The 18,733-nt window shown below is 38.1% G+C and overlaps 2 protein-coding genes and 1 long non-coding RNA gene across 14 annotated transcripts in view; 2 read left to right on the top strand and 1 right to left on the bottom strand.

Moving 5' to 3' along the window:
* XPA (XPA, DNA damage recognition and repair factor) overlaps window positions 1–9,877 on the top strand; it is a 130,192-nt gene extending 120,315 nt beyond the window's left edge. For 4 of the 9 annotated variants that reach the window (XR_015169933.1, XM_086416018.1, XM_086416016.1 and 1 more), the window contains one exon: window positions 8,629–9,877. Coding sequence is in view for 3 of the 9 variants with exons in the window: in XM_086416018.1 (XP_086272144.1) it covers window positions 8,629–8,777 (149 nt within the window). In the remaining 6 variants the exon portion in view is untranslated. Of the gene's footprint in view, window positions 1–1,703; window positions 1,945–8,628 lie in introns of all 9 variants that reach the window. The other 5 variants (XR_015169930.1, XR_015169929.1, XR_015169931.1 and 2 more) reach the window with 2 other exon arrangements.
* Window positions 9,878–10,550: 673 nt separating this feature from the next.
* Window positions 10,551–18,733, bottom strand: part of NCBP1 (nuclear cap binding protein subunit 1) — a 38,615-nt gene continuing 30,432 nt past the window's right edge. For all 4 annotated transcript variants that reach the window (XM_086415988.1, XM_086415990.1, XM_086415987.1 and 1 more), the window contains exons 19-23: window positions 18,061–18,164; window positions 16,321–16,435; window positions 14,943–15,071; window positions 14,030–14,143; window positions 10,551–12,366 (exon numbers count right to left, since the gene is read on the bottom strand). In XM_086415988.1, coding sequence (XP_086272114.1) covers window positions 12,253–12,366; window positions 14,030–14,143; window positions 14,943–15,071; window positions 16,321–16,435; window positions 18,061–18,164 — 576 coding nt within the window. In that variant the 3' untranslated portion in view covers window positions 10,551–12,252. The remainder of the gene's footprint in view (window positions 12,367–14,029; window positions 14,144–14,942; window positions 15,072–16,320; window positions 16,436–18,060; window positions 18,165–18,733) is intronic.
* On the top strand, window positions 15,066–18,678 carry LOC147367211 (uncharacterized). Its single transcript, XR_015169938.1, has 2 exons — window positions 15,066–15,235; window positions 17,090–18,678. It is a non-coding gene; the product is annotated as an uncharacterized LOC147367211 (long non-coding RNA).

Here is an 18,733-nt window from a genome sequence, read left to right as displayed (position 1 = left end):
TAATTTTTTTTTTATAAAAATGGAAGCACCATTGGACATTTATGAAATTCATAAAGTTTATCGGTCCTTTATCTCTGTATCTCAGTTTCTTCAACTATAAAAATGACGATAATACCACCCACCATATAAAAGTTTTTGTAAGGAATCAATGAGACATTATATGTAAGTTGCTTAGACAAGAACTAGGGCAGAGTGATATCCCGTAGGTAATATTACTGTGCGATATTATACCTGTTATAAGAACGTGGCAGCTCTGCATGTGCTGCTTTAGAAGAGCACTCTTTAGAGAAAAGTTTCGTTTCTTCCCCGATAGATACGATACAGTGGAGGCAGGTAAAAAATTCACTTATATATCCTTGGACTTGTTCATATATTTATCAGTTATTACTTTATTCTTTGATTATGGGATGGGAAGAAGAGTTAGGTGTGTTTCAGGTTTCCAATTTGACATTCTTAATTTTGATTACAAATGAAAATTTTGATATATAAATTGATTGACTTAACAGTGAAGAATAAAAATCAAAGTTGAATTTAAAAGAAGTTAAGACATAATCTCATGATAAATACATCTTTATATAAATTATAGTTACTTAACATACTTCCTAAATCAGAGAGTAAGCACATTTTTCTTTCTTTGTAGAGAGTTTTCCTATAGCATACTGTGCCATGTAAGAGGATTTCATTGAAGGATCATCCCCACATTGGCCACTGCTGTACCACCATCTTCCAAAATACCTGTGGGGCCAATTGAGAGGATTTGGAAAGGCTTCTTTTGAATTTGGTCCTTTTCTTTAATCTCTTCCATGTTTTACCCCAAGCCTTCCTCTCTTCCAGCATCAGGGAATCCCTTGATGGGAGGGGTAAGGTAACAGAAGGTACCTTAAGGGGTGTGAAAGAGGAGGGCATATTTATAGACTAATCATATATCAGCCTAAGGCTTTTGTTAACTCCAGCTCCTTGAATCTTTTCAGCTCTTCCCTTTCAGCTGCCTCTTTAAACCACTTCCCCATGGTCTTTTGGCATAGACAATAATATACAGATAAAGGAATTAGGAACTTGTACCTTCAGAGTAAAATACTTTTTGAAAAGGGTCTGTCTGTAATTTTACTTAGATACTGTTAGTGTAGTTTGGTCAAGATGTTCACTAAAGGCGGCTGAATTCTGATAATTTGACAACAAAAGGCATCTGTTTAATTTCTTTATTTTTTTAATAAAACAGTTCTATTAAGATATTCACACCTACTAAATACCATGATTAGAACATTTCTTTCAAGATTTACACAATTAGCCTAGATAATTTTTTTAAAAAGTATAAACTCAAATATAATTGGCTATATTTCTCACTATGTTAAATTTCTGCTATTAACCACCAGATGAAGTACTGTGCATTTTCCTCATCCTTGAAGAGTTTGGATTTTCCCTGAAGTTCTTCCTGGAGCTCTTAAGACTGGTTTCTTTAGTTTATTCCTTGTTTGGATGAAGCGTGTTTTTTGAGGAAATTTTTCCAAGTGGTTACTAGAGGGGTATATTTTCCAAGACCCTGTTAACAAATCTAAGAATGTTTTTCTGTTTCTCTTGCATTTGAAAACCTGAGTTCCCTCTGAGTTGTATAAGCATTGTTCCATTGTCTTCTGGTGTTTAATGTGCAGAGGTCAATGCCGTGCCTTCTTTAATTATGGCTTCTTCTTGTTGATTTGCTTTAGAAGTTGGTGGATATGTTCCTGTCCTCCTGACTAGGCCACAGAGGGCTGAGAGTGGAGTAGACACTGTAGAGATTAGAAACAAGGAGCTTACTATGCAGTTTGCTCAGAAGGCTCAGGACAGAGAGGAATAAAAGCAAGTCTAAAAGTTTTCTTAGTTGAAAGAATTGGAACCTGGTTCCTCTTGATCTTCTGATTTTGATCCACAAAGAAGCTGACACAAAGTTTACTTCTTTATAGAAAGGTAAGAGATTACATTTACCTGCTTTAGAATATGGTCTTCTACTTTAGCAATTTGAGAAAGAATTGATCTTAACTAGAGAAGAAAATTATAGATGGTATATAAGGGGTGTGTGTGTGTGTGTGTCTGTATAAATTTAGATAAAGTGAAAGAGAATTTTCTCGTTGGCAAATTCAAATTGTTCAAATTCGCATTGACTGTCTTAGATCTGAGAAGGCAGAAGTAGAAATGATGGCATTACTGGTGCTTAGTTTAACTAGATTTTTATAAAGGCAATGTGTGTTGGCCTTGATATTGGATGGAAACTTTGAACTGGTACAAATACACAGAACATTCTGGGTTTGGATGGCTCCTTTCCACAGATAAGGTGGCTGTAAAGTTTTTCTTTAAAGTTATACTCAGCTTTCTCTTAATACTGGTAGAGGTTCAGTTCAGTTCAGTTCAGTCGCCCAGTCGTGTCTGACTCTTTGTGACCCCATGAATTGCAGCACGCCAGGCTTCCCTGTCTATCACCAACTCCCGGAGTTCACTCAGACTCACGTCCATTGAGTCTTCTTAAAAAAAAAAAAAAAAAAGAGGATTAATTTTCATTGTTTGTTAGTGTGCACTTTTTTTCCCCAAAAGAAGTGGGTAAGAAAATCCCATGTGGGGCTCCTTCTCAGTTTGTGAAAAATAACTGGTGGCTCAGACAGTAAAGCGTCTGCCTGCAATGCGGGAGACCCGGGTTCGATCCCTGGGTCGGGAAGATCCCCTGGAGGAGGAAATGGCACCCCACTCCAGTACTTTTGCCTGGAAAATCTCATGGACAGAGGAGCCTGGTGGGCTACAGTCCATGGGGTCGCAAAGAGTCGGACACGACTGAGCGACTTCACTTCCACTTTTTTCACTTTCTCAGTTTGTGAACATTTTACGTTCTGGGCCTGTGGTTATATTTATGGATATTTTGGGGCTTCTCGGAAGAGTTTGAAAGACACAGTTTCCTATCCTTGGTTTCTGGAGGACAAAGATCAAAGCTTCTTAAGTTTTGTTATTTCTTGGTGATTTTTCCCCCTCTAGTTACCGGTGGGCACCCTGTGTCAAAACTTCCTGCCCTCCCATCAGGTATTTAGCTGTACGTGGTCTCCCTCCACTAATTATTTTATTGTAAGTCTACCTCCTAAGCAGCTCTGGGCTTCTTTGAATACAGGCTGCCTCTTTTGCAAAATTAAGATATTAAGCTGGATGAAATACAAATTTTAGAGTGGTATAAAATATATTTTTCACTGAAACAAGCATTTAGGGGAAAATGTCTTTGGGTAAAAAATAGAAGCGGTCTCTGAAGATAATCAGCAGCAAGACTGACGGTTACCATGAACATTTTTGTAACCTTCCAAGAGAAGTAGTCCAGTTTGTTGTGTTGTGAAATTCTAGGCCAGCAGGACCAGGAGGTAACATGGCAAACTGCTGTTCTCTTCGCCAGTCACAGGCTTTCAGGCCTGCTTGGCACATCCCTTTGCACCCCCAGGGTTTCCCTAGCTCTCCTGAGGCCTAGCAGACCTTTTCTCACTCTTCCGAAGTCTCTGACCTTACTACCCTCTTTTCAATCTCAGCAGTAGTAGTTGACCTCTACTTTCCAAAGTTTTAAGTTGCTTAAATGAAGTAATGTGAAAAACTATTACTAATCTGTAATCAAACAAATGTTTTATTTCACCAGATGTTGACATTTTTCTCTTTCGTTCACACACATATTTTGCTGAACCATTTAAGAGTTATTTGGAGACATTGTGATTCTTAATACTTCAGCATTTATCTACTATAAACGAGGACGTTTTTCTACTGACTAGAAAATACCACACTCAAACTGTACATTAATACAACACTGTTACCCAGTATATAATCTACATTGTCTTTCCCCAAGTGTTCCAATGTCCTTTATAGCTTTTCAGTTGTTGGATCCAGGGGCCTGTCAAGGATGATGCATATCCAGAGTCTCTTTTTTTCCTCAGCCTTTTTCTTTTACAATTTTTGAAGAGTCCAGGCTACCCATTTTCTGAAATGTCCCTCCATTTTATTAGCAGCTTGTTTCCTTGTGATTATATTTGGATCAGTCACCTCAGGAGACGCGTGGTATCACTGCAGTATCTGCCAGATTTCCGCATTATAAAGGTACCCTTTCCCCTTTATAATTAATAGGAAATCTGTGGGGTGACTCTTAACACTATGTGAATTTCTCATTCCTTAAGTTTCATTCAGTGGTTTTAGCACACAGGTTGAATCTTGTCTGAGTCAGTTATTATTAGGGTAAATGGTGACTTTCTATTTCTGTTATTTCTACAGTTCTTATTTGGTTTCTTTTGGAAAGAAGAGCTTTTTTTAGTAGCAGTTGGAACCAGGATTCTTATTTTCAAGTCAGTGGTACAGTGTGTCCACTCCTTGTTGTTTAGTCACTTACGTTGTGTCTGACTGCAACATCAGGGACCGCCGCACGCCAGGCTCCTCTGTCCTCCACGATCTGCAGGAGTTTGCTCAAGTTCGTGTCCATTCAGCCAGTGATGCTATCTAACCATCTTATCCTCTGCCAGCCCCTTCTCCTTTTGCCTTCAGTCTTTCCCAGTATTAGGGTCTTTTGCAATGAGCTGGCTCTTCATGTCGGGTGGCCAAAGTATTGCAGCTTCAGCAGTAATCCTTCCAGTGAATATTCAGGGTTGATATCCCTTAGGATTGATTGATTTGATCTCTTTACCATCCAAGGGACTCTCAAGAGTCTTCTCCAGCACCACAATTTGAAAGCATCAGTTCTTTGGTGCTCAGCCTTCTTTATGGTTCACTCTCACACCTGTACGCAATTACTGAAAAAACCATGGCTTTGACTATATGAACCTTTGTTGGCAAAATGATGTCGCTGCTTTTTAATATGCTGTATAGGTTTGTCCCCACCCACAGTGATTTTGGAACCCAAGAAACAAAATCTCATTTCTTCCACTGTTCTCCCTTCTGTTTGCCAAGAACTGATGGGACTGGATGCCATGATCTTTGTTTAACGTGTTTCAAGCCAGCTTTTTCACTCTTTCACCCTCAAGAGGCTGTTTAGTTCCTCTTCACATTCTGCAGTTAGAGTGGTATCATCTGCCTATCTGAGGTCGTTATTTCTCCTGGCAATCTTGATTCCAGCTTGTGATTCATCCAGCCTGGCATTTCACATGATGTACTCTGCATATAAATTAAACAAGCAGGGTGACAGTATATGGCCTTGTTGTACTCCTTTCCATTATTCATCTTAATGCCCAAATTTGGCCAGTGGACATCCCTTCAATGTAGCTCCTGTCTTTTAAAAAATGTTTTTATTTGGAAATGATTTCAAACTTACATAAAATTGCAAGGATAAGAATGGTACAAGGGACACCCATATATTCTTCACCTAGATTTACCTATTGTTGACACTTCATGCCATTTGCATTCTCTCTGCACATTTCTTTTTCTGAACCGTTTAAGAGTAGGTTGTGTACATTGCCAGCCTTTTTTATCCCTAAATACTACAAATGCGAATTTCCTAAGAATAGGAAGATTGTCTTATGAAAGTATAGTATCTATATTTTTATTTAGTCATCCAATTATGTCCTGTGTAGTTTAATCAGTTTAGTATAAAATCTAGGCTAGGACCAGGTATTGGCTTTAGGTACCAAGTCTTTCTAAATTTCTTTATTCTGGAGTATTTTCATAGCCTTATCGCTTATGACACTGGCATTTTTGAAGAAGTCTTTCCCCTTCCTCTATCTTTTTTACAGTAGTATTTTCCATGTGGGGTTTTTCTGATGTTTCCTGATGGTCAGATTCAGGTTATTCATTTCAGGTTGGATAGTTCACAACTGATGTGACTTTTCCAGGGTATCATGTCTGGAGGCATGTGATATCTATCTGCCCTTAGTGGTGATGTATTTATTTTTTATTAGATAGGCAAAAGTCCTGTAAGACCATGTAAGTGCCTGCTTCTGTTCAACACTCCCCTTAAGTTTAGCATCCATCCATGGGTGGTTCTTGCCTGAACCTAGGATGATGGTTGCAAAAACTGTTTTCTAACTTCAGCACTCATTCCACATTTAACAAGTTGGAAGTCAGCCCTGATAGCATCCTCTCCCCTACTTATTTTTTACTGGTATGGATTCATTAATTCCTGTTCTTCTCAGTGGCTTTTGGTTAATTTCTGTCCTCAATTATTTTGGTGGTCAAATTGCCTCAGATTTGGGCCAACAGAAATATCTCCAGACTAGCTCTTGTGTCCTTTTGGCATGTCTTCATCATTCTTTGAGCACATCTTTCTAGCTCAAAATACACATATATGTATCAGTTCAGTTGAGTCACTCCGTTGTGTCTGAGTCTTTGCAGTGTCCATCGAGTCAGTGATGCCATCCAACCATCTCATCCTCTGTCATCCCCTTTTCCTCCTGCCTTCAATCTTTCCCAGCATCAGGGTCTTCTCCAATGAGTCAGCTCTTCACATCAGGTGGCCAATATATATACATTATATATCTATAATGTATGAGTTCACACCCAGTTCTAATCCAAAATTTAGGGTTTATTCTGGTTTTCTCCCTTTCCTTATTTGTAACTCCTTTCTCTGACAGTCAGAATCCTGATTTCCCTTATCCTTTATAATATGTGTAGTTATTTGGTGCTCCTGAATGTAACTAATTCCCCTTCATGTCTGCCTCCTCTCTAGGAGACCCTCCTTATTTGTCTTGGGCTCTGCCCACCCTACCACAGATGCTCACTTTACCTGTTACTCCTCATGGCTTTAGGTCTAGATTTTTCAGGTGGAGAAAGAAGTGGCAAAAAAGGAGACAGCAGGTTTTTATTAAATTTTTTTATTACTTCCTTTCTAGCACAAGTTTTTTCAGGAATGTCTAGTGAATATTAAAGACAGGCTTTGTTCTTGTCGTTATAGACCTTGATAGGTTAGTTGAAGAATGGGAAGAAAAGCCATAAAGTCAGAGTAAAACATTATGTTCAGTTGTGACAATTATGGATAGTAAGGTAGATTTTTGTTAAGTATTCTTTTAGTGTTAAGAAAACAATTTTCTTATCTCTCAATTTCACAGAATGCTCAAATGGGGCAGAGGTTAGCTTAGTGATTGGCATGCAGTCACATTTTGAGGGATTTTCTTCATTGGGTAGTAAAGGAAAAGTGGCTGGAATACTTTACATCAGAACAAAGTCGAAAGTAGGTATTGGAACTTGAACAGAAACATCATCTTGTCATTATCTGAAACCATGAGGCATCTGTGCAGTTCTGGTTAGCATACTATTTTAAAAATATCCCACTTTTAAAATAAAATAAGGTTCTTCAGAATATGGGAGGATACAGGAGTAAAGATTAGAGTTTAGACCATGATAAACTATCATGAAGTGTACGCACTGAAGCTTGAAAGCAGCCTGAAGTACAGCGCTTTTCATACCGGAAGTGTATGAAAAGGCAGCGCATCTTAGCGGTGAAGAACATGGACTGAGCTGGACGGTGCCTCTGTTTGACCTTAGGCACAACTTATGTAACCTCTCTGTGCGCTAGTTTTCTCATCTGTAAAATTGGGAAGATAGTTGTACTTGATACATAGCCTTATTTGTTTGATATAGTAAAGGCTAAACATAAAAAGATTCAAGTGGTATTTTGATACTACTTGCAGTAAAATGGATTAAAGAAAATGTGTGATTACTTGGTGTACTTTGATTTTTAAGGTTGAGATTATAGAAGGTAATGATCATACTCTCCCTTAGGTAGGGCAGCCATCAAAGACAATGCTGGATCATTGGTCAGAGTAGAAAAAATTTGCTTTTTTTATTCATTAAACCAGAAACTGAGATGTTATTAGCTTATTTTCTAATTAACACAAAGCATTTGGTAACATGCAGTGTGAACTTTAGAATGTCCTGGTTGCTTTTCAGAGCATCCAACACAATTCAATTCTTTGTGAAAATGCTGTTTTGTATGATGTAGTAGGAAAAGTTCTCAACAATTGAAATACATGACCTGGGTTCCCCTGCTATTCATTGTTCAGTTTTCCTACTTGCAAAATAAAATGAAGTAAAACAACTCTATAGTTCTTTCCAGCTCTTAATAGCCAGTGATTCTTTTCTTTGTTGTACTTTTTAACAATTACTGTAACAATTACAATTTGTCTCCTAAAATACTGCTGTCATTCCATAAAATAAAGAATGCAGTAGATATAAGGTCAGTTGCAGAAGCAGCTTTTCTAAGATGAAACATCAGCAGAGTGGCTGGGTTCTTGGCTTTCTAGTTTTCTTGCAGTTTGACTTGCCTCTTAGAGAAGTGGCTCCTGACTATGAGGAACTTAAATCCTTATCCTCAGTCGTCCCAGCTGATTCCCCTCTCATTCTTTGGCATCCTGTTTTCCATAGTCAGCTGCTTAAACTATTCTTTGCCTGTCTTCTGAATCTAGTTTGTTGCTGTTCTTCTAATCCACATACTCCATTTCTGAACCTCCTGTTTCAAACTAAAACCAACAGTGACTTGAAAGATTCCACAGACCAAACTAGTGAGCTAGGAAAGTAGGCTTGCCAAAACTGTATCATTAGTTTTGACTTGTTATAAAATTAAGGCATAAACCATATTTGGTTAAACATAGCTGAAAAGCAATGGATTTTTAATTCAGCTGAATAGCACCACTGAACAATTGGCTTTTATTTTTTCCTTAGAATTACGGCGAGCAGTAAGAAGCAGTGTATGGAAAAAGGAAACAGCTGCTCATCAACATGAGTATGGGGCTGAAGAAAAGCTAGAGGATGACATGTACCGGAAGACTTGTACTGTGTGTGGCCATGAACTGACATATGAGAAAATGTGATGTTAAGTGATCTGTTCTACAGTGTGGAAATTTAGATTGGTCCTGTTCAAAATTCACCAAAATGTAAAGTCTTCACAAATGAATGAAACACTTGTATAAATAATGCTCCAATAATTATGTATGTTATGGCTTAACAGCAAGTTTCAGTTAAGGTCCAGCAGGTCTGGTGGGCAATACACTGAGTGTGTGACCATTTTTTCTATAATAAGGCTGGGAGCTGAGCAATAGAATGGGTTTAAAAGTGTTAGCTTAGAGCTAAAACTGAGAAATAATGACCAAGGCAAACCCTCGATTGAGGTTAAGAGGAAGAGCTTTTAGCAATAAAGGCAAAAGCTGGCCGAGCTGGATTCATATCCCAGGAACCAGCAGGGATGGTGGTAGACCACTGCACCCCAGACCCTGGGCCAGGTCTTCTAGACCATGTCTGTCTCTAAGTCAGGGTGCGAGGGAGCTTTGCTGGGACAAGTTTTCTGTATCCTTAGGGTTTATGATAGATCTTAATATCAGTGTCTGGATATCCCTTTTCAAATCTGGGTAAAGTAGAAAAACATCTAAACTGTTTGTTGATCAAAGGTAATGATAACTTGTTAACATTTACTGAGCATGTTCCATGTGTCATGCAAACAAACACTATGCAAAGTGCCTTACAGGTATTCTCATGTAACTCTGGGAGGGAAGACTGCTTGCTTCTATGTTTATGTAGCACTTCTAAAGGAATGGTAACCTACAACCTGACATCACCCCAGACATTTGGATCAAGTTTCAATAGTCGAATATTACCCTATCTTGTCAAATGGGTTACAGGGTAGTTACCTGGTAAGAGCAATTGATCCCAAGTGCTTGATTAACGGGTGTGTGCATTTTTTTTTTTTTATAAAAACAAATTCAAGATAGATAATTTCAAGTTGTTCTTTGACAGGACTTTTTATCTTACTGCTACAAATAGGAAGTTTTTATACATTTTCATGTTTTTCTTCAGATCAGCTCTTGGAGATTATGCTTGAAGAAGGGCAAAAGTCAAAACAAGTCAAAGCCAAAGACTTGAAAATGTAATTACTAATTGTTCCCTATATAAGTATTCAATACAGAAATGTCTAATATGTTTTTCGAATGTTGATTTTTTTCATGTGCTATGCTGAATATTACAGCTCAGTAAAAATCAATTCTGAATGGGCAGCAAGACCTTCTTTGGACTAAACAAAAAGCTTCCAGCAAGTAAGTAGGGGTTCAGGCTGCTGACCACTGCATTGGGAGATAAGGAACCCTTGAACCACCACATGGACATAGTTTCAGATTCCATTTACTAGCTGTGGACCTTGGGTAAGTTATTCAGTGGGCCTGTTTTTATCTGTCATATAGGCATAATAATCTAATGACTGTCATGATGATTAAATATGGCAAATCTATAGCAAATGACACGTAAGTTATTAATGAGCATGTATTATCGAGACCAGTATAGCTAAGACTTGTCTCCTTGAGGTGGGCTTCCAGTCAGTCGCTCTTTACCTTCATCAATTTAAGACAGTCCTGGTGTCCAGATATCATTGACAGCCAGATATGCTCTACTCAGGTCGCCAAGTTCTGTCCTCATCATTCATTTTCGGATATAACTGTAGATTATTAGTAAGTTATAGAAATCACTGCTAAGTACTTTTCAGGAAAAGCAAGCAAACTTTATCTTCATTTGAAGTGCTGAGTAATTCCTGTGAGATTTAGAGTCAAGGAAAACAAAAATTATGTTTACTTGGACAAAAGCATGTTAAATGGCATCAGTGTAGTTTAATATTGATTTATTGCAAGGTGCGATATACAGTGTGACGTGCCATTCTTTTGTCTCTGTGAGCTTCATTTTTGGGGAGAGCAATTGTTGAATGTTTGTTTCTTCAGAATTCAATCTCTGGTTTGGTTTTTCCATACACCTAGTTTGCCAGACTGGATCAGAGCAGGGTCACATCAGTGAGCAGTTGTTAGACCCTCTCTTCACATGTAATGGCTGCTTCTAAGAGAAAGGAGGTGGATCAAGTAAAAGTGTAAGTAGCCACACTTTGCAATACATTATGAAAGGATCACAAAGCAGCTTCAGGGTCAAAGTTACCAAAGCCTTAAATGGTTATCCTTTAGCTTCTTGAGGACAGGAGCTGTTTCTAACTCATTACATAGTTTGTGGGAAGGAGGAACAGGATAAACAAAAGAACATTAGCTAAGCGCTTGGCTTTTAGTTCCCTGCCAGTAACTTGCCATGCACCTTTAATCTTGTGATTATTTGTCTTAAATGGTATGGTGTTTTAAAATCCTAGGAATTTCCATCTACTGAGTAGACTATATTCTGTAGCCATTAAGTATATGATAAACCAAAGAGACCCCATATATTATGCACCATAAACTTATGATGTACAAAGTTTAAAAAAAACACCTATATTATATAAATGAACAAAGCTACTTCAGTTGTGGGATTATTGCTAAATTTTTTCAAAGGTTCAATTAAATAAAAACTAAAAATGCTAGAAATCTGGAATGTCAGATAACCCCTTGTTATTTTACAATGTACTTTTCTTATCTTAGTTAAGCCTCAACACCATATAGGAAACAGGTTTAGGAATTAGTAGTTACTTGGACCAGATTCCACAGAAATAAAATCCAAACCTACATCTAACACTAGGCATTAGTCAGTCTAGCTACTTCTAAGTCACAATTTAACACGAAATTCACTATATGAGCTGGGACAGATCTGTCTCAGATTTGAGATCACCAGATATTCTAAGATGATAATTCCAAACTTGTCTGCATATTGCAATTACCTGGGAGCCTTAAGAACTACCAGATATGTCTGTGTTTGAAAGACTGTGGTTTAATTATTAATTTAAAAATAACTTTAGAGAGCCCCAGGTGATTTATGTTCAGATTTAGGAATTGCTACTCTGGTAACTTTTTAAATAAAAATACTACAGTAATTAAAAGTATTTTGAAAAGAAAATTTCAGATGGAGGTATTTTACAAAGAAACCACTAAAGTAGACTGAGATGATAAATCATGAAATACCAAAGTTTAAAAAACATTTTTAGTTTTATTTCAGCCATGTTAGGTTATTATTACCCATGAGCTGTGAAAAGCTATGCTACTTGATAATAAATTCATCAGTTCTATATACTACTTGGTAAATAAGCTTGACCCTCTAGTGTTTCACATACCTCAAATTAGTTATCTTTTGTGCCTTGAGAAAAAAAAATCAGAAAAGTTGTATTTGTCACATATATGATACATCCTATGTATTATCACATTATTGTCATTAGGGAATATCTGCTTTTTAGGGGAAACTAAGGGTAATCAATACCATATTTCTTCACTGTCCTCCTCTCTCTCTTTCAGAAAGTGACAGGATGCTACAAGAAAGCAAGCATTCAAACAATCAAAAATAAGACAGATTATTTTGAGATCTTTTAAAAAAATCTTGAAAGGGAAAAAAAAAAAATGACCCTTAGGCCTGCAGGGCACAGAACTGCTGGAACACAGCCAGGATGTGAGGGTCTAATTCAGCAGTGAAGAGCAGGTTCTCCAGGGTCACCATGTACTGCTGGATTATTTGGTGATGCTGTAGACACAGAAAAGGGCGTAAATGTTTAGGTTAGGAAAAGTAGCACATAAGCAATCTCAGAGAAGATTCCCCTAAAGCCCACCCACATTGTGGAGTGATGCAAAAGAGCAGAGAAAAAAGTGGTTTAGCTGGTAGGAATAACAACCCTGGAAAGCCCGAATATTGAGAAAATGTAGGGGGAAACGAAAAAGAAAAAAATGATGGTCAATAATTTAAAAATTCAGTTCTGGTCTGTTTCTATGCAACTCATAATTCAAAGCAGTGGCAGCAGCACCTGCTACTATTCTAGATGACTTCAGCTGGTTCTTTGCCCTAATTGAAAGTGAAGTCGCTCAGTCGTGTCTGACTCTTTGTGACCCCATGGACTGTAGTCTACCAGGCTCCTCAGTCCATGGAATTTTCCAGGCAAGAGTACTGGAGTGGGTTGCCATTTCCTTCTCCAGGGGATCTTCCCAACCCAGGGATCAAACCTGGGTCTCCTGCACTGCAGGCAGATACTTTACCATCTGAGCTACTAGGGAAGCCCTTCCCCTAATTAGGACAGACTATATAGTATGACTTTTTTAAAGTTGCCCAGACAAGGAATGAACTATGAAAAAGAAATTTTGGAAATCATTTCCTTTTTTGGTTAGGGCATTAAGCAAAGAGATGTGTTAAGAAAAAAATATTTAACCTATTTATATTTCAGAATTACCCAGTGATCTGTTAAGTATTCCACAAAACAGGAAACCCAAAACTCACTGTTTATCTTTTAAAATAGAGGTCATCTGTTTTACTGAAAATCAGTGACTTATTGAGCCTAACTGGAAAAAATTGTCAGAAAATCAAAGTTTCTTCTACATGTACATATATAAACTTTAATATACTCAGATTCCTATAGGATCAGGCTTTACTCTAGATTTTTCAAGGAACTTTTTTCCCCCTTTAAGCCTTCTGCTTTAATCACTCTTGTCTGGAACAGATAAGGACTTGCTTGGGGTGTTGGTGTCTGAAGATACCACTCTACTTCAAATCTTTAACTTAAATCTAACAGAGGATGTGTTGCAGTCTGCTTTCTGTAAGAACCTCAGGGAACTATTAATAGCGCCTCCAGAAGCACTGTTACCATTTGAACTTTGGATTTATAGAGGTTCTTAAAATCTTATTACTCTTCCCTTAGCATTTTTCTATTTTATGTTACAGCCAGGCTCTCCAACAAAGAGAATGGCAATTAGGAGTCTGAGTGATATAGAGCCGATTTTAAGCCTAAATATTCTGATGAGCAATGGTAGGAACAAATGGACACTAACTAAAGGGCTTTACAGGTACTATATAACCTAACAAACTTTATGCTTTTTTTAAAATGGAGAATCCCTGTGGCTGAGAATGTGCTGTGTTTAGTGGCTCAGTCGTGTCCGACTCTTTGCAACCCCACCAGGCCCCTCTGTCCATGGGATTTCTCAGGCAAGAATACTGGAGTGGGTTGCTATTTCCTTCTCCAGGGATCAAACCTGGGTCTCCTGCAATGCAGGCAGATTCTTTACCGACTGAGCAACCACTGCTTAAGTCATGTCATTTTGAAGCTCTATTACTTACAGATTGCATTCTAACTGAGCTAGGAGAGAATTCCCATGGCTGAGATTAGTGATGTTTATTATCCTAATCAAAGTTTTCCACAAACCTGTAGGAAGATCTGCTGGAGCCTCTCTATACAGTTCTTATACCATGGTGTTAACACACTGGTCCCGTCAGTTTCACAGCGTACTAAGTGCTCAGTCAGGATCATGATAAAACGCTGGAAATAGGGTACAAAGTTCCAGAGGTGTTAGTAAAAAGTCTTATACTTCAGAAACAATCACACTTTTGACCAAGAGACCTCAAAGGTATTGCTTGTTTCACCCTATCTTTGTGGTGTGTATCCCTTTCATGATTCAGTAAATACTGAAGTGTAGAAAGGCAGACCAGTGATAACATGAGTTGTTTAGTCTTTAGTCCCTAAGTTGTTTTCGACTTTTTGCAACCTCATGGACTGTAGCCCACCAGGCTCCTTTGTCAACGGGATTTCCTGGGTAAGAATACTGCAGTGGGTTGCCCTTTTCTTCTCCAGGGGATCTTCCCTTTCCAAGGGGTTAAACCCACATCTCCTGCATTGGCAGGAAGACTTCTTTACCACCGAGACACCTGGGAAGCCTGATGAGGTGAGCAGCACATCATTTTGGCAATACAAAAGTAATCTAACCGTTAATATTTAGATTACTAATGCTAGTAATTCTTCTTAGAATCTGTTTTAAGGACATAATCAGAAATGTTAACAGGAATGTATACACAAAAATCTTCAGGACGGAAAGCAATCATCTAAACGGATCTACAAGTACTTAATAATAGCATCCCCCATTTTTTTTTAAGCAAGAAGAAATATACATGCTAATAACAGAATTACCTCCAATTAGTGAACTTTTATTTCCTGTATAAATTTTTATACATTTAAGACCTTACAGATAAGCATGTATTACTTCTAATGATTAAAAACATTTTTTAAAATTAAAGAAATATACTGGTTTTTTTGAACCTATCAATGTCCCAAGTCACGATACCTGAAATATGACAAGGAAGAGATTCTTTTGTTCACTCTGAGCAGATTCCACTTTTTCCTGCAGTCTTTCTATTTGTTCTTCAAGAGCCCCATCTTTCCTGTCACTGCTTCTGTCATCATCATCACTTCGCTACAGAATGCAAAGGAACAAAAGGAAACGACCGTTTAGAATTCCAGTGTATTTAAACCCCAACAAGCAGACCTGAGGATTTTACTGTGCATGATCAAATACTATCTGAAGACTTGCATTCCACAAGAAAAGAACCAAACATACAGGCAAACATCCAACATCTTGTAAGTGCTTATCTAGGCCAGGGAAATTCAGTGGCACTTGTCCTGGGTAATGGCATTGGGTTTCCTATATAGCAGAATGAATTATGCCTTTTACAGGATAGTCCACTCAAGGAGGAAATGTATGTCACAGTCTTCATTCAAAATGAAAACAGCTTTGGAAAATGTACAGTTGATTCTTGTTATTCACAATGGTTGTTTTATGAAATTGCTGTGAACTCTGAACAGTGAACTGTTGCTCCTAGGAGAAATACAGGGCTAGGGTCTTGGGAACCTCTCATCACAAAACTTTTTTGTTAACATAAATCTGCACTGCCCTCACAATAGCCACACGTGACTACTGAGCACTTAAAATGTGGTTAGTGTGACTAAGGAACTGAATTTTACATTGTATTCAAATTTTATTAAAGTTACATGTGGCTAGTGGTTATTACATGGACACCACATATCTAGAGAACAGGGTGGTGTGAAGTCAAGTCTCTGGAGTAGGTACACATATAAAATGGGGATGATGCCATTTACCTTAACAGTGTCTTAGGTTTGTGTAAGTCATTAAACTTGCTTTTACCTTTTTCTGGTAAATGTGCGTACCACTGGAAAACTGTCATGAAGAACACCAGTACTATCTGCTAAATCTCAGGATACCTCCAGCTCACTGCTTCTGCCCCACATGACTACAACACTAAACATACTAATAATACGAGGAGTATTTTATGGGTCCGGGAAAGACTGTCTCCTCTTGCCCTGCTCCCTCCCCACCCCTGTACCAGGGAAGGGGTGAACACCATCAGTCTTCTCTCTCTTTCCCTCTTGCATCACAAACTTTTATAGAAACACAAGTGTCCTCCTTCCTTCTCCTTCGGGAAGGCAATAGGATGGTAAAGTATGGAAAAAGCAAGCTTTGTGGCTTGCTAAACAGGTTCACCATGCAGGAAAACGAGAGCAGCAGACACCAGTCCTTCCCTTTCCTCCATTTCTACAAACAGCTCTGCATGATTTGGTCTCAAAAAAAAAGCTCCCATCAAGGCAGTAATATTCTCAATGATTTCTTATTTTCTTTGACCATTTACAGTCGACACAAGACTTACCCGTTTGTGTTGTCTTGCGAGTTTTTCTTTAGCCTCTTCTAGCTCTTTCTGGATCTTCAGAACGTGTTTGTTCATCTTGCGAATTGTGGAGTGCAAGATTTCCCAAACAAACAATCTTAAAGTAATAAGGCATTTGGTTACTGTATGTTAAACCATCAAGAAAATAAGACCTCTCAACTTTTGTAATCTACACATACTTAAGGTCTGATATAGCCTTCTATTCTTTAGGCAGAATAAGGTATATTTCTCCAGCAAGATAATTTTTCCTGTACTATCAATCATGCACACAATCTAGCTCTACCCATTAGATTCACATGAGCTTCCTGAAGGCAATACTGGGTCCTTGTCATTTTTCTTACGTTTTATACTTCCATCCCCTACTAGACACACATAGAACGTATGTGTACACAGTCAATGAAATGGCAAACCAGAAAAAACACCGTAGAAACAAAAATACATTTTTCTCTCTTTTGAGTGTAAACACTATGTATTGTGGGTTTTTTGAAATGGAAACCTAATCTGAGGCTCATTCACATGCTTTATACTAGCACAAACTCAGCCAATTCTCTTGGAACATGTAAGAACCTCATTAGTTGATAACAGCTATCAACTGCTGGGCCTTTAGGAATGAGATACTTAGGTCAATTTTTCAAACTACTCAAGTACCAGGATCACCTGTAGGTGCTTTAAATGTTTATTGCATAAATATGAGTGTTTTAAGTAGCTTAACTCCTTTTTATGTCTACAACATTATGTCTCCTAACTCCAGGATATACAGCACAGAAGAGTACTTCCTTCTACAAGTTTTAATCTGGATGACGACAGTTTAAGTGGAATATAATAAAACAAGGTCTAGAATGTTAGCAAACAGGGTAAAGGAGCAGAGTACTTTAACTCTGCATCAGTCAGCTGGTCAGGAAAGGCTTTGCAGAATTAGAGTTGCAGACTAACTAATTGTTTACAACTAACTAGTTGTAAACCACTAAAGATGATGGCTAACACATACTTGAGTGGTCAGTTTTCTGGGATGCCACACATCTGAGAATATCCTCCTTTGCTCTCATTTCTGAGTGCCAACTTGGCTGGTATGATAATCTTAGACCACACTCCTTCACCCTAAAGATTCAGCTGAGTCCTAAGCCAATAACAAATACAGTGAAGAGGATAAAGGTTGTGATGGATATTTATGTCTTTGCAAGTAATGGGTTTCCTATTTTGTGTCATCTCCTGTTGTCCTAGTCCTGATCAGGTATAAACCCTGTGGACCCTGCTTCATGTATAAGAACCAAACTTAATGAAAGTCTCTTTCCTTTAGGAGGAATGAGTCAAGAGAGAATTTTCTGTGTATTACATCTAGGATTTTTATGACTGAGACCTCCTTCCCCCAGTGGCATTCAGGTGCCCACAGGCTTTCCTCAATCCCTCATAATGTGCACTTAACCTACAATGGACTGATTCCTGCCAGTTCCTAATGTGAGCTCCTGCCATACAGCCTGATCTCCCCACCCACAGTCTGGATCCTCTGTAAGCATTTCCACTTCTAAGTCCTACTTCACCTTGTGTGCGTCCCTGAGAGACGCTGCAGCCAGACTGGTGTGTGTGTTTCCACTGTGCAGGACTCTCTGCCACGTCCAGACTGCACCACTGTGATACGAGTATTAACCTGGTCTGAACCAGAACTTGGAGCTCATGTATAAGAATTCTTAGAGAATAGGAACTTTGTAAAATTACCCATTTTACCTAGTAAAGTCACGAGATAATTCTGAAGAGAAGATCCAATTTGCTACTGCAGCACAGTCAACAATCTGTGTACGAATCATCTTATCTACTAGTACAGCAATCATCTACAGTCAGAGGAAAGAAGTTATTCAGGTAAGTCACAGTTATATGTAGGCCACAATAATCCCACTGCTACAAAAGTTAAAATAGGATCGCTGTGAACACTCAGTAGCTATGGAACTGAACAATTTGACCATTAGGTCTCAAGATTTGTTTTCCCTTCTGCTTGGCTCTGGTACTTTTTGTAAGAATACAATAACACAAAGACTGAGCAAAAAGAAACTGTGAATGTTAACACTTAAGACATACTGACCAGATATTTAGTAATACATCTTTTGTTACCTGGATGTTATTGACTGTAGATGTTTCAGTATTCATTTATGTAATAAACTGCTGGCCACAAGCATTAGTTAGTGCAAAAATATCCTGGTTAATAATGTGTCAAAGTTAACCCTAAAGTTTTATCGTGAAAAATGTCTTAAATATACTCCAAAGTTTATTTTAATGCGGTTAATAATGTGTCAAAGTTAACCCTAAAGTTTTATCGTGAAAAATGTCTTAAATATACTCCAAAGTTTATTTTAATGCCTCTTTATAACACATGGTATTAAAATAGTACACTGAGATTTGAGAA

Source organism: Bos grunniens, chromosome 8 (assembly GCF_055505025.1).
Source record: "Bos grunniens cultivar Pamir isolate PY7600 chromosome 8, Bosgru_T2T1.0, whole genome shotgun sequence".
NCBI classification, from domain to species: Eukaryota; Metazoa; Chordata; class Mammalia; order Artiodactyla; family Bovidae; genus Bos; species Bos grunniens.
This window is presented reverse-complemented; position numbering and strand designations above follow the sequence as displayed.